Here is a 14,149-nt window from a genome sequence, read left to right on the forward strand (position 1 = left end):
ATGAAGGGCTGAATAAATTCCCAATGGTTCTTCTGCTTAGCTTGTACTAGTAAATAGTTGCTGAAACTTTGAATTGGCAATTCTTGGTGGTGATATATACATGCTAGCCGAATAGAAAAACCAAAAGATAATAATATATATATATATATATATATATATATATGTCTTTGTTGAGCTTCCTTGATCTATGAAACTGAAGCTTTGTATCTCTCCAAAGAACAATCACATAGACGACAGGTAAGTATTTGTAATTGATTATTCATTTCATTGTTCAACTTCTAGCTATTGAGGTGAAGTTAAATTGGATGATACAACTGGATTCATTTGCCTATAAATTAATGTCTTTTATTTGAGAAGGATATATCAGTGTTTCATTTGCATATAGTAAAATTAATGTCGTTTATTTTTTGAGAATTAATGTCTCTTTTGATTTGACTAATGTAAATCTCTATATACTTTAAAAATCAAATGATTTATATCTATGTTTTGTGATATAAATAAAATCTAAAATTATCTTAATCATTACTCTTTTTTCACGGCAAGCACGTGCCTTGCACGTGCTGCCCTAACTAGTATTATAAAAAAAAAAATCCAATAAAATGGACCAAAAGTGCAATTGTAAGTAAAATTAATGTGAAATTTCAAGGTCTATTACAACCTGTCATGATATAATTGGCTAATAAACTGCATCATTGTTACAAATTCATGTGGAGTTTCGATTGAGCACCCATACTTGTGGTTTAGAATCTTGACATTGAAATTGAAAGGTAAATTTTCTCTTTAGAATCATGTCTATCCTCTTTGAGACTTCAACTACTTCAAATCCTTTTTATTTCACCCACATGAATCCTGGCGTCAAAAATCATAATGAAAAACGAAGGCCATCACCATAAATTCGTCAAATTTGACAATAAGATCCGAAAAGCTAATCACTCACCGAATACAATTATTCCTACAAATCATAACCATTTGAGCCAAAAATAAAAACTAAAAATCATTTACATACGGAGAAGGAAAATCAGGAATGAAAGAAAATTTCACCCCTATAGAATGCAATATAGAAAGAGAAGTAGAGACAAATAAACTCTTAAGAAACAAAACATGCAAGAGCATGTTAACAAAGGATTGAGACTTGAAGATGGGGTCCGTTGTTGAAAATGGTATTCACCTCAACTCAACCAGTTTTATTATCTTGGGTCTCCTATTGAGTTGCTTTGTGGTTTTGATTATTGGGTTTGTTTAACTTTAGAGATTTCTCCATCTATAATTGTTTCATGCAAATCTATCAATGGAGTAGTGAAGTGACAGTATCGATCAAGTGGCGTCCAAGCACAATTTTACATTGCTTCCATGAAAAAATTCAGGGGAGGTGTTCTCTCTTCCAAATAGACCGGAAGACTACAACCGCTGATTGTGCCATAAAGGTTTGGTGATAGATCTTGATTAGGCCAAATAATCTTTAGATATATGTTACTTGAATTTATGTTCTTAGCACAATTGTTGTAAAATGTTTAGAAAGTAGTAACTAATCTTGGTGTTAAGATTTTAAATTTAACATTCAAACAAACCACAGAAATACATGATTGAAACAGCTCTTTAGATATGAAAAAAAATAGTTCAGTAAAATATTTTTATTAATTTTATGACATCAAATGCTTACATATATCATTATATCTTATGCTACAGTGTGAACTAAAACAGTAAAATAAAAAATACAAAGCATAAAATATTTGCTTCGAAAGCCTAGAGAATTATTGCTATGAATACAGAATATGGGAGAAAAGCCCAAGGAGGAACCGCAGTTGAAGAGGATTTTGCACAGGTCTCATTCCATGCTTGTTGCTTGTTGGAGGTGTTACACTCCCCAATCACTTGTTGCTTTCCATGGGATAAGACTGGTGCAAAATCTACTGCAGAAGTGCGTTCAACCTTGGGATTTCAATAAGAATGAAAATACTAGTGGAATTCCTTAATTCTATTTCATCCTTAGGTAGCTGAGCAATGGTTTGTGTGGAACAGGTATCCACTTGACAATACAACCGATTGGCCAAGATACTATTCCAATTCCAATGCACACACCCCATTGCCCCCAGTTCAACCTTTCTGTATCTGCGAACTTCTTCAAAAATTCCACCATGACCACCTGAAGGACTATGGTTATGGCAATGATCCCCAAAAACAACTTGTTCCTATGTATCCCTTTAAACACATTCTTCTTCTCAAGCTTTCTTGCATTGAATTCATTGAACACTTGACAAATAACAAAAGTGTTAAAGATCAAGGTGTCATTTACCTTCTCGGTCACACCGAAGATTGATTCACCTTTGAATTGCAAGGTCAAGAGAACGATAATCTGATACAAAGCTTGAGCTAAGAGATTTCTCCACATTATGTTGGTAATAAGTGGTTCAATTCGACCTACTGGTGGCTTTGTCATCAACTCTTCGGTGGGCTTCTCTGTTGCAAGAGCTAAAGCACCCAATGTGTCCATAATTAGGTTCACCCATAATAACTGAACTGCTGTTAATGGGACTTTTCCAGCTGAGACAGCTGCTACAAAGTTTATCACAAGAGCAGCAACATTCACGGTGAGTTGGAACTGAATGAACTTCTGGATGTTGTTGTACACACATCTTCCCCACCTTAAGACTGTGACAACGGAGGCAAAGTTATCATCCAAAATGACAATATCTGAGCTCTCCTTGGCCACTTCAGTGCCCTGAATTCCCATTGAAAGTCCTACATCAGCTTCTTTCAATGCTGGTGCATCATTTGTGCCATCCCCAGTGACTGCAACAACATGACCTTTTTGTTTCAAACATTCTACCATCAATAGCTTGTCGAAGGGAGAGGATCTTGCCATCACACAAATTTTATCAACTCTCTCCATTCTCTCCTCTGGTGTGTAGTTTCTAAATTCGACACCTTCTACCACTGCTCCACTCATGTCTTGATCAAACCTTAGTATTCCACATTCAGTAGCAATAGCTTTTGCTGTGAAAACATTGTCTCCAGTGATCATTTTGATGTTCACACCCGCATTTTGGCAATCTTCCACAGCTTTCTTTACGCCTGGACGACAGGGGTCCTTAATACCCACCAGTCCTAATAGGGTCAAACCTTCTTCTTCCATCTTTTTTTGTTCGGAATCATGTTCTTGATCTTCTTCTGAAACTTGCTTATGTGCAAAAGCAATGCATCGGAGGCTACTGGCAGCCATACCTTGAATAATTTGCTCAAATTTCATCTTTTCACCATCATCTAGATCTTTCATAATTCCAGAAGCGTCATAGTAACTTGAACACATTTTCAATATCATCTCTGCAGCTCCTTTCCAATGTACATGGATTGTGTTGTCTGCATTTCTCCTTATCAGGACTCCACTACGTTTCTTTTGAGAATTGAATGCTTCAACATAAAGAATCTTGCAACTTTGCATCAATTGTTCCATTTCCATGCTAAGCTCCAAAACAACCCATGAAAGAATTGCTTGCTCAGTGGGACTGCCTGAGAACTCAATTTCAGATCCTGAAGCAGGCTTGTAAACACTACCAGCTGTGTTTAGAGAAACTCCTTCTTGTAGCAGTTTGAGAAAATATGGAGCAATTGATGAGTAAGTAGCTGGTACAAAAGATTCTTTCCCTAGCCAAAACTTAGTCACCTTCATTTTATTCAAAGTGAGGGTGCCTGTTTTGTCAGTACAAATGGTCGTGGCAGATCCCATGGTCTCACAAGCAGAGAGCTTTCGCACCATAGCTTGATCAGCCATCATTCTTTTCATGGAATAAGCAAGTGTAAGCGTCACAGCCAAAGGCAAACCTTCTGGAATTGCAACCACAACTATAGTAACTGCAGCAGCAACAATCCCCACCACAGCATTTAGTATGTCATTGACCTTGGTGCTGCTGCCATTGAACTCTTTATTTCCATTCCCATCTTCAGTATTCCCAGTGAAATATCGAACCAACAAGACTACAAGAACTAGGAAAGCAACTGCCAAACCAACCTTACCTATTGATGAAGTTAGCCTGTTGAGCCGAACTTGCAAAGGTGTTTGTTCATTGATATCGCGGCTAATTGAGCTCATCATCTCTCCCCATATCGTGTTCATCCCAACCGAAGTGACTAGCATCCGAGCATAGCCATCAACCACCTTAGTACCAGAAAACAAAAATGGATGACTGCAATTTACTTCTACATGGTCACTTTCCCCTGTCATGCTAGATTCGTCCACTTGCAATGAATGCCCGTCTAAGAATAGTCCATCTGCTGGAACTTGATCTCCAATCTTTAAGCAAATGACATCTCCAACGACAATTTCAAATATTGAAATCCGTTGACGTCTCCCAGCTCTTACAACTTCAATTTGGATATTGTTGCTAACTTTGGATAACTTGTCAAATTGTCTGTTTTGCCTAAAGTTACTTATGGTAGAAACAACAATGACAAGAAATATAGCAACAAATATGCTTCCACCGTCATACCATCCTTCTTTTATTCCATTCTCTTTGATGCCAAACACAAGAGAAAGTACAGCACAGCCTAGCAGGATGAGAATGGTAAGATCCTTGAAGGCTTCCACTACAAAATGGAAGAAGCTCTTTGTAGGCGGTCTTTTGTAAGTGTTTGAGCCAAAAGCCTCATTTCGGTGAGCAATGTCTTCAACATTGCCGGGAATCCCGCATTCAACATTGGTTTCAAGAATGGATGCCACTCCATCAACTCCTCCAATAATTTGGAGCTTTTCAATGTTTTCCTCTTTTACAAGCTTAGTAAGACTTGTTTGATCAATTTTGTTGAGACTTGATTGATCAGTCTTCCAACTGTTGTCTGGATTGAGATCCAAACTTACGAAAGATGGATAGGGTGGAATCTTGGCATTATTCTTCTTTGGTAGTAAGGCTCTAGAATAATAGATGGAAACAAAAGCCGATAGCCATCTTTTTTTGGGTTCACTAAGGGTGTTTGGTACACGAAGTAAATACAGAATCTGCTCCAAGTTTTCTAGGATGTTAATACTAGCCATGGTTCAGAAATCACAGGATGAATGTAAATTTAGCAGATCACTAAAAATAATTCTTTAAGAAAGGAAGGAATTGACAATGTAGTAATTACAAGGAAAGAAAAGCAAACATTTTCACGAGTAAATTATCAAAGGATGAATGAGCAAAAAGGATTTTAGGTAATTAAAAAAATTAAAGCAAAAGAATTACTATAGAGATTTGGTTTATGAAATAAGGATTTGTTTGGCTAACTTTATTTCATTAACTTCAGTAGGTGTGACTTTTAAAAACAATAAAAAAAAAAATTATACATATGTAAATTTTAAAGACCTGAAGGTTGGAATTGTAGTTGGAATGAGACTATGAGTTGTGTGGAATGGAATATAGGAGTAAAGTAAAATGAAGCAAATTACTATAGAGAATTGGATTAAGAAAGCAATGGATTGACAAAATGTAGTAGTAAGAAGGAATAAAATTTTCGTACGAGTGAATATGAAGCAGGGGAATGATATGAGGAAATAAATGATGGAGCAATAATTAATGTATAAAAAGAGAACGGAGATATGTAGAGATGCCAAATTGGATAAAACAGTCTAAAGAATAGGACCTGAAACTTGAAGGCTGGAACCGGGGTTTGGAAAGCAGAGCAGAAGTAAATTTAGATGGCTATGGGGATCTGTGTTTTGGAGAGCAACGCAAGGATTTGACAAAAATGTAGTAGTAATCAAGGCAAGAAATATAAAAGGAAAGTAATATTGTGGGAGATATGTTGTGGTACGGTACCACCAAATGGAAGATGTGGTAAAAGTAGTCTACTACAAGGCCTGGAAATTAAAGACGTATGTTGATGTAATGGAGATTGGAGAGGGTAACATTTTATAGTTAGTAGTTCATGTTCATGTATCCGTGTCGCCGGTGTCGGTCCGTGTTTACGCGTTGTCAACTTGAAATATCACTAAGCTTTCCGTATGTTGCTTTTACGTGTAAACATCGGAGGGTTTTTACTATACTTTCAGAGCAATGATTTTGTTATGTAGTAGTATTTATTTGGATCCGAATTTCCAAAAGAATGATGGAAACTACCGAGTGCTCCCACTTTTGGAGACAGCAACGTCAAACGCGCCTATTAAAGATATCAAACTCAAGTATCCAATGTTTGATCCCATTGATAGGTTGTGGGTTGTGATATGTGATGCTATTTTGGTTACCCAATTGTTAAAGATCCCAATGTTTAATTGGATTTGGAACTTCTTCAAATCATTGGTCAACTTTTAATATTGTTTGATAAAATGTTATTCTAAATAATTTATGGATTCTCTAAGGATATTTATTTAAAAATATATTTTTTTAATTTTTTATTATTATGAGAAATGAAAATAAAAATTACAGTTTTTTATTTATATTTTCATAAAAATTATATCAAAAGTTAAAACTTTTCTAAAATTTTTCATTAATAAATGCCCTAAGGTGCTCATTAACGGACTCATTATTTTATATGTTCCATGGATAAAATGTGGATGAAGTTACTTTTTGATATTTCCCTCAAAAAAGAAGAAGTTACTTTTTGATGAGTTTAAAGAGAGGAGCAAAAAGACTTTTTGAGGACAATGGGATTTTCCGATAGGAATGTTACGTGGCTTATTTGTATTTTTATAATATAAGCAATGTTGGTAGTCTGTTGTGATTACTTCAAATTAGTGACGTTAGATTAGGAATATGTTATGACAAATTCAAATAAAATTTTTTTTTTTTTGAGCAGAAATGGTATTAGACTTTATTTATACAAAATCACATTATACAATGGGTAAAGAAAAAATGGGCATTTTTCTAACCAAACAATGATCTCCTCTTTCTCTTTTGCAATACTAGCCAGAGCTAGAACAACACAATTACATCGTAAAGGAATACTAAAAAATAAATAAAATCAAAACTATTTCTAATCAATGTAACATCTTCAAGGATCCAAACAACCTCAAGTGAGCAAATTCTATCAGAGAGTTTAGAAGATCAACAAGTTCAACAAAGTCGCATTCAACTTCCATTTTGAAAAACTAGTATTTTGATAGAATTATAAAGCTATCCTCATCACAAAAGACGATGTACAAAGGGGATTCAAATAAGTTAACTTGGTTTACAATGCATTACAGTTAGTTTATTGATAATAAATTATATGAGGCTAGTGTTTATTTTTATCTAGTCTAGATTAAAATATGTGAGGAAAATGACCATTTAGCGATTTTTTTTCCAAACAGCCATTTTTGAATTTCTTTATAACCTCTATTTTATAATGATTATTTTTTATTATAAGACTATGGTAGCAATCGGTTTTAAGGTGTAGTCAGGATTTGAGCCACAAATCTTTTATTTGAAGATAAAAGGCTTTACCAATTGAGCTAATTACTGAAATTCATAATTGTAACAAAAGCTAACTTGTACATTTGCATAGCTAAATGACAGTCCATTTAATAAACAAGAGTACCAAAAAAAAGAGAGCATATTTGACAATTTTTATTTTTTGAAAGATAGTCCATTTAACAAATAAAAATACCCAAAAAAGAAGAAGCATATTCCTCAAAAAATATTTTGAAAGGTTGTTTCAACCTATGACGTCCGCTTATGATGTTGCTCTTTATCATTAGACCAAGACATTAATTTGATTTTTGGTATAGGCAGAGGTCAAGACAAAAGCTAACTTGTACATTTGCATAGCTAAAAGACGGTCCATTTAATAAACAAGAGTACCAAAAAAAGAAGAAGAGCATATTCAACAATTTTTTTTTGAAAGATAGTCCATTTAACAAATAAAAGTACCCAAAAAAGAAGAAGCATATTCCTCAAAAAATATTTTGAAAGGTTGTTTCAACCTATGACGTCCGCTTATGATGTTGCTCTTTATCATTAGACCAAGACATTAATTTGATTTTTGGTATAGGCAAAGGTCAAGACAAAAGCTAACTTGTACATTTGCATAGCTAAAAGACGGTCCATTTAATAAACAAGAGTACCAAAAAAAAAAAAGAGCATATTCAACAATTTTTTTTTGTTGAAAGATAGTCCATTTAACAAATAAAAGTACCCAAAAAAGAAGAAGCATATTCCTCAAAAAATATTTTGAAAGGTTGTTTCAACCTATGATGTCCGCTTATGATGTTGCTCTTTATCATTAGACCAAGACATTAATTTGATTTTTGGTATAGGCAGAGGTCAAGACAAAAGCTAACTTGTACATTTGCATAGCTAAAAGACGGTCCATTTAATAAGCAAGAGTACCAAAAAAAAAAAAGAGCATATTCAACAATTTTTTTTTTTGAAAGATAGTCCATTTAACAAATAAAAGTACCCAAAAAAGAAGAAGCATATTCCTCAAAAAATATTTTGAAAGGTTGTTTCAACCTATGACGTCCGCTTATGATGTTGCTCTTTATTATTAGACCAAGACATTAATTTGATTTTTGGTATAGGCAAAGGTCAAATTCCAAATTTATTATTCATTATTTTGGTACTAATATTTGACATGTTTTGAATATTATCCCATAGTTAATGTCAATATCTCTATGTCACCCCATTGTAACAAAAGTTAATCTTTATATTTAAATAGAACTAGTCGCAAATTCAAGCGATGCATTAAAATAAATAATTATTTTATAATTATAATATAATGTATAATTCATTCTCTAAAATTTGTTGAAGATAATTATTTTTTCCCTAAAAATTAAACAATTGCCATTTGGTCTAATTAGGTCTACTTTGGTTTAATTATGTCTACTTCAGTCCATTTTAGTCCCATTCAGTTCAATTTGGTCCACTTGGTCAATGTCAGTCCCTTTAGTCAATTTTGGAAATCGGGCCTTAAATTGATTCTTTTTGTGAGTTGTCTTTTCAAGTTTAACTTATTTATCAAAAAAAGTTTTACTCAAATTTTTGTTTGAGTTGAAAAGTATGAAATTTTATTATATTTAATTAAAATTTAGTTTTGAGTTAAAAAAAAAAGACATTATAAATTAGAAATATGAGCCCTAAAAATGCAATAAAAATGATAAATATTCAAAATTTCTATTTGGTTCACTTTGGTCACATTGGTCCTATTCTATCCACCTCAGTCCTATTCGGTCCACATTGGTCCTATTCGGTCCATTTTGTCCACTTCAATCCTATTCAGTTGATATTGGTCCTATTCAGTCCAATTTGGTTCTATTCCGTCCATTATGTCAACTTTGGTCCTAATCTTTCCATTCGTTCTTATCCGGTCTATTTCGGTTACATTTAGTCCCATTCAGTCTTATTCTTCCCACTCTGTCATTTTCAGTCCACTTCGGTCCTATTATGTCCACATTTTTCCCATTCGGTCCACTTTGGTCTATATCTACTTCAGTGCATTTTTGTGCACTTAGATATAAGGAAAAAATATGTTTGGGTTGAGAGTAGCTATTCTAAATCCAAATTTATTAAAAAATATATATAAATCTTAAACTCGTGGTATCTAAAATCTTAAGTATAATATTTATTATTGCTACACTTTTGTTGAGCCACATTAATGTAGTATTTTAATTCACTTTGGTTCGGTTAAATTTAAGTGAAAGTCTTTCTAAATCTTAAGGCTATGAATATAAAAATCTAATCTTTAGGGTAGTTACTCATTTTTTTTTAATATCATTAATTTTTAATGAATTGCATGAGGTTGATTTTACCTTCAAGCAAAATAAATAAATAAATAATGTGTGTGTGTGTGTATGTATGTAAGATTTTTATTTAAATAAATTATTCAAATTATTCGTTCTCTTAAAAGAGATTATTATAATAATAATAACTCATAACAAACTTATACTGAATATGTACAATTTATTATCTAAAATTTTATTGTAGATAATTTGTTCTCTCTAAAAATTAAACAATTTCAGAAAGTAATTTCCATCACTCTATGTTTACAAATATATAATTTTATAATTTTTTATGTTTTTGATTGATATTATTCTTTTATGAAATGGTCCATATTTTTCTAACTATTTTTATTATGCATTATACTTTCTTAATTTCTTTTGGTACAGTTAAAATTTTTAAGTTTTAAATTATTATTCAAATTCTCATTCTCTTAAAGAGATTACTATAATAACCAAAACTTATCATATAATTATAATTGATATTACTCAAATAATTAATAATACTCTCAACCTAAACTTGCATTTTGCCATTCTTAAGTAGGTACACCGAATTTGACCGAAGTGATCTGAAATAGACCAAATGAACCGAATAGGCCAAATTGGATTGAATAGACCTAAGTGGACCGAATGGACCAAATTAGACCGAATAAACTTAAGTGGACTGTAGAGAACAAATTGGACTGAATAAATCGAATAGACTAAATGAACCAAACCCCAAATTTCTTATTCATATTATTTTAGTACTAATATTTGACATGTTTTGAATATTAATATCTCAATGTCGCTCCATTGTAACAAAAGTTGATTTTTATATTTAAATAGAATTTGATGACATGGCAAATAGTTTGTTTTGAGCCTATAGAACATAGTGTGGCATGCAGGTATAGGAGGAGCTGATTGAGATTTGTATATGGACCTAGGGGGTGGTCCACAAATTGTACCACACTACCACCACAGATGATGGTAGGAATTTTACAGATCAGTGGGCAGTAATTTATGTATTTTTATATCAATAAGTATGATCAATTATGTATTTTTAAAAATACATAATTGGAAGAACATATAGTATCAATCATGGTTGCTTACTTGCTTATACAATGCCTTATTTAGACAGACCATACGTGCCACCCTACTGTCCTAAAGCACTTGCTTCCATCCCAAGTGATGAAGACGCTCTTGCATTCCAGCTTATTTCGGTGAATGAATGAATACAACTTCTGTAACAGTCGTGTGAAACTAAAGATAGATTCTTTAACAAAATAAGAAAAGTTGGGACAGTATGAATTTCAAGTTGATCGAGCTGTTAATTAACTAAGCTTTCATAGCATTACTTCAATTTGAAGCTTTCATTTCATACCATTCTTTAAGTTCAAGCTTTAAGCTTTCGTTTCATGGCATATATACTTCACCCAATAACAACCCGTCTCCCTCAATAGCGATCATCTACCATTCAGAAAGAGATGTAATGTTTTGTCCTTTGTGGAACTGTGAATTGATCTCATCCACTATAAATAACCTTCAACCCCTCATTTTGTTTTCATATCTCAGAAAGATGAAACTTGAAAGTTGGCCTGCTTGGATGTTGAATGACCTCTCTCATTTTTGGCAGAACGATATGAGAGAAATCATTCACATCCAAGGAGGTCAACTTGGGAACCAAATCGGTGCCAAGTTCTGGAAAATGGTTTCCACCGAGCATACTCTCCACTTCAAGCTGAGAGTGCGGACGTGTACTGGATGAAGCAAACTGTGGAAGACTTGTGCCTCTGCCAATTTTGATGGAATTGAAGCCCGGGACTATGGATAGCGTCAAGTCCGGTCCATATGGCACGATCTTTGGTCAGACAGACAACTTGATCTTTGGAAAATTGTGAATGCCTACAAGTACACAAGGTATAAGTCATTTAATTTGAAATATGAAATATAGATATGATCAGTAAACTCCATCTATACGGCCATGTTTAAGAGGAAGGTTTTTTTTTTTTTTTTTGCAGTGTACTGAGGAAGGGATGGATGAGATGGAATTTTACCGAGGCAGAGAGCAACGTGAATGATCTGGTTGCAGAGTATCAGCAGTATGAAGATGCAACTTCTGTCTGTTGCTAGAAAGCATGGTCACGGACACGGGTACGGGTACGACACAGCAACATCAGCAGTTTCTGAAAACTGGCCAAAGATCAAGTGGTCTGTCTGGCCTGAAGATCGTGCCATATTGACCGGACTTGACACTATCCATATGGTCCTGGGCTCCAAGTCCATCAAAATTGGCACGAGACACAAGTCTTCCACAATTTGCTACACCTAGCACTAGTCCACACTCTCCGCTTGAAGTGGAAAGTATGCTCGGTGGAAAACAGTTCCCAGAATTTGGCACCGATTTGGTTCCCATGTTGACCTCCTTGGATGTTGAATGATTTCTCTCGTTTTTGGCAGAACGGGTATGACACTCTGAAGAAGTGTTCGCGCATCCTGAGGTTGCTGGTAAGGAAGGAAAAAAATGAAGATGAGAAGGAAGAGTAGTAATGAAGTTTTAACGCCTGATCAAATGGGCTATTGAGGAACTTGCTATATCATATAATATTAGCAAAGTCTTTGACGAAGGACAAATAATAATTAATAATTATATTATGTTCTGCTGTACGCACGCATAATTATTTCTGATAATGTTTGTATGAACGCTATCTGTGGGTTGTTCTGCAGTTTGAATGAATCTGATCCTTTGTTGACCAAAAAAATAAACTTTAATAATAAGTTTTAGCAGTACATGATTTGCTTTCATTAATAACCTTTGGAATTTAACCAGGCTTAAACTCATTTACACTCCCATTATCAGAGTTAAATGAAACTGTGTTGAGATTTTAAGGTTTAAGAAAAATAAGGGAGAGAAGGTGCAAAGAAGTATTAAACAAAAAGGAAAAAGAAAAAATGGCATGCTAGATCATGGTTAAAAGACTCAAAACCTACCTAGAGCATCAGTATTGGTGATGGTAAAACTGCTTTTTACCACCTCTGGCTGATTTGATTTCATTGTAGTGTTCATAGAGCACTACTTGTGTGCTTTGCTTTTTGTGTAACTTTCTTTTTCAATTAATGAAGTATTACTTAGTTATAAAAAAAGATCTCAAACCAAAGATTAGGGAAGTTTTAAATAGTTTGGTTGGTAAAATAGAAAATATCACACTTGTTGTCAAATGCATTGATCTATGTAGATGATATCCTCCTATTCTCAAAAGATGCAGAATCCCATGAAAAATTGCTTACTGAATTTTACAATTTAGTAAAAACTCAAGGGATAATGCTTTCAGAAAAGAAAATGGTCATAGGAGTATCCTCTATTGATTTCCTTGGAGTAACCATTTCAGATGGAAAGTATACTCTGCAGCCTCACATAGCAGTCTCTCTCAGTGAATTTCCAGATATACTCACCAGCACCAAACAGATCCAACAGTTTCTTGGAACTGTTAACTACATGTCAGATTTCATTCCAAAAATTTCCGGACACGAGAGATTGTTTGTCAAAGTTATTGAAGAAATCTCCTCCAGCATGGAATTCAGTTCATACAGAAGCAGTTCAACGGTTGAAAAAATTAGCACAAAAGCTTCCCCCTTTGCGGATTCCGAGGCACGGGAAAAAGGATTTTACGGACGGATGCAAGTGATGAGTATTGGGCGGCGGCTCTCTTTGAAGAAATTAATGGAAAAAGAAGCATTTGTGGATACAAAAGCGGTGCATTCAAGCCTTCGAACTCCATTATCATTCCACTTTCAAAGAAATTCTAGCAGTTAAACATGGTATTGAAAAGTTCCAGTTTTACCTCCTTGGTCACAATTTTCTTGTAGAAATGGATATGTCTTCCTTCCCAAAAATGCTCCAGTTCAAAAGAAAAATGCTCCCCCATCCCCAGTTACTTAGATGGTCAAATTGGTTTTCACAATGGTCCTTCCAAGTCAAGCACATCAAAGGTACAGATAACCTTATCACTGATTACCTTTCCAGAAAACCTCCAGTCCTCCATACCACTATAATCCCTCCACCCTTATGTGTATATCCAATAACAGATCCATCCTCATCCTTAGGTCCTTCCTCATCCTCTTCATCCTCCAATGACATCATGGAAATAATAGAAACCCTTCCCTCAGACATAAAAGACCAAATAAAAACCCTAACCCTTCAAGCCAGATCCAAAAGAATCATCCAAGTCCTCCACAATTACCTCACACAAAACCAGAACCATTTCCTTGCCATTTACCCAGATATTGAGCAACCATGGAAAACCCCATTTGCATTTTGGATAACACGTTGGAATGTTGTTCATTACCTTTACATGTGGTACTTACTCAATGAGTACTACTTGTGCATTCACTTTGAACCACGTTTCTACTCATACATTTTTCTTCATGATAATAAATATTTTAACAAATTCTGGCATGAACTTTTGAAAAATGATGCTCATGATGGTCAATGGTCCAAGTATCACAAAGTCGATC

The 14,149-nt window shown here is 34.2% G+C and overlaps 1 protein-coding gene across 1 annotated transcript; it reads right to left on the reverse strand.

Annotated features, from left to right (window-relative positions):
* Positions 1-1,616: 1,616 nt before the first annotated feature.
* On the reverse strand, positions 1,617-5,835 carry LOC142605614 (putative calcium-transporting ATPase 13, plasma membrane-type). The gene has a single exon (XM_075777040.1). It carries the CDS (start codon positions 5,024-5,026, stop codon positions 1,976-1,978), a length of 3,051 nt encoding a protein of 1,016 aa, XP_075633155.1. The 5' UTR covers positions 5,027-5,835; the 3' UTR covers positions 1,617-1,975.
* Between the last annotated feature and the right edge of the window lie 8,314 nt (positions 5,836-14,149).

Source organism: Castanea sativa, chromosome 8 (genome assembly GCF_040712315.1).
Source record: "Castanea sativa cultivar Marrone di Chiusa Pesio chromosome 8, ASM4071231v1".
Taxonomy (NCBI): Eukaryota; Viridiplantae; Streptophyta; class Magnoliopsida; order Fagales; family Fagaceae; genus Castanea; species Castanea sativa.

What these genes read in the sequence shown, in the direction of transcription:
- LOC142605614 (XM_075777040.1), bottom strand. Translation starts at nt 5,026, where the DNA reads ATGGCTAGTATTAACATCCTAGAAAACTTGGAGCAGATTCTGTATTTA.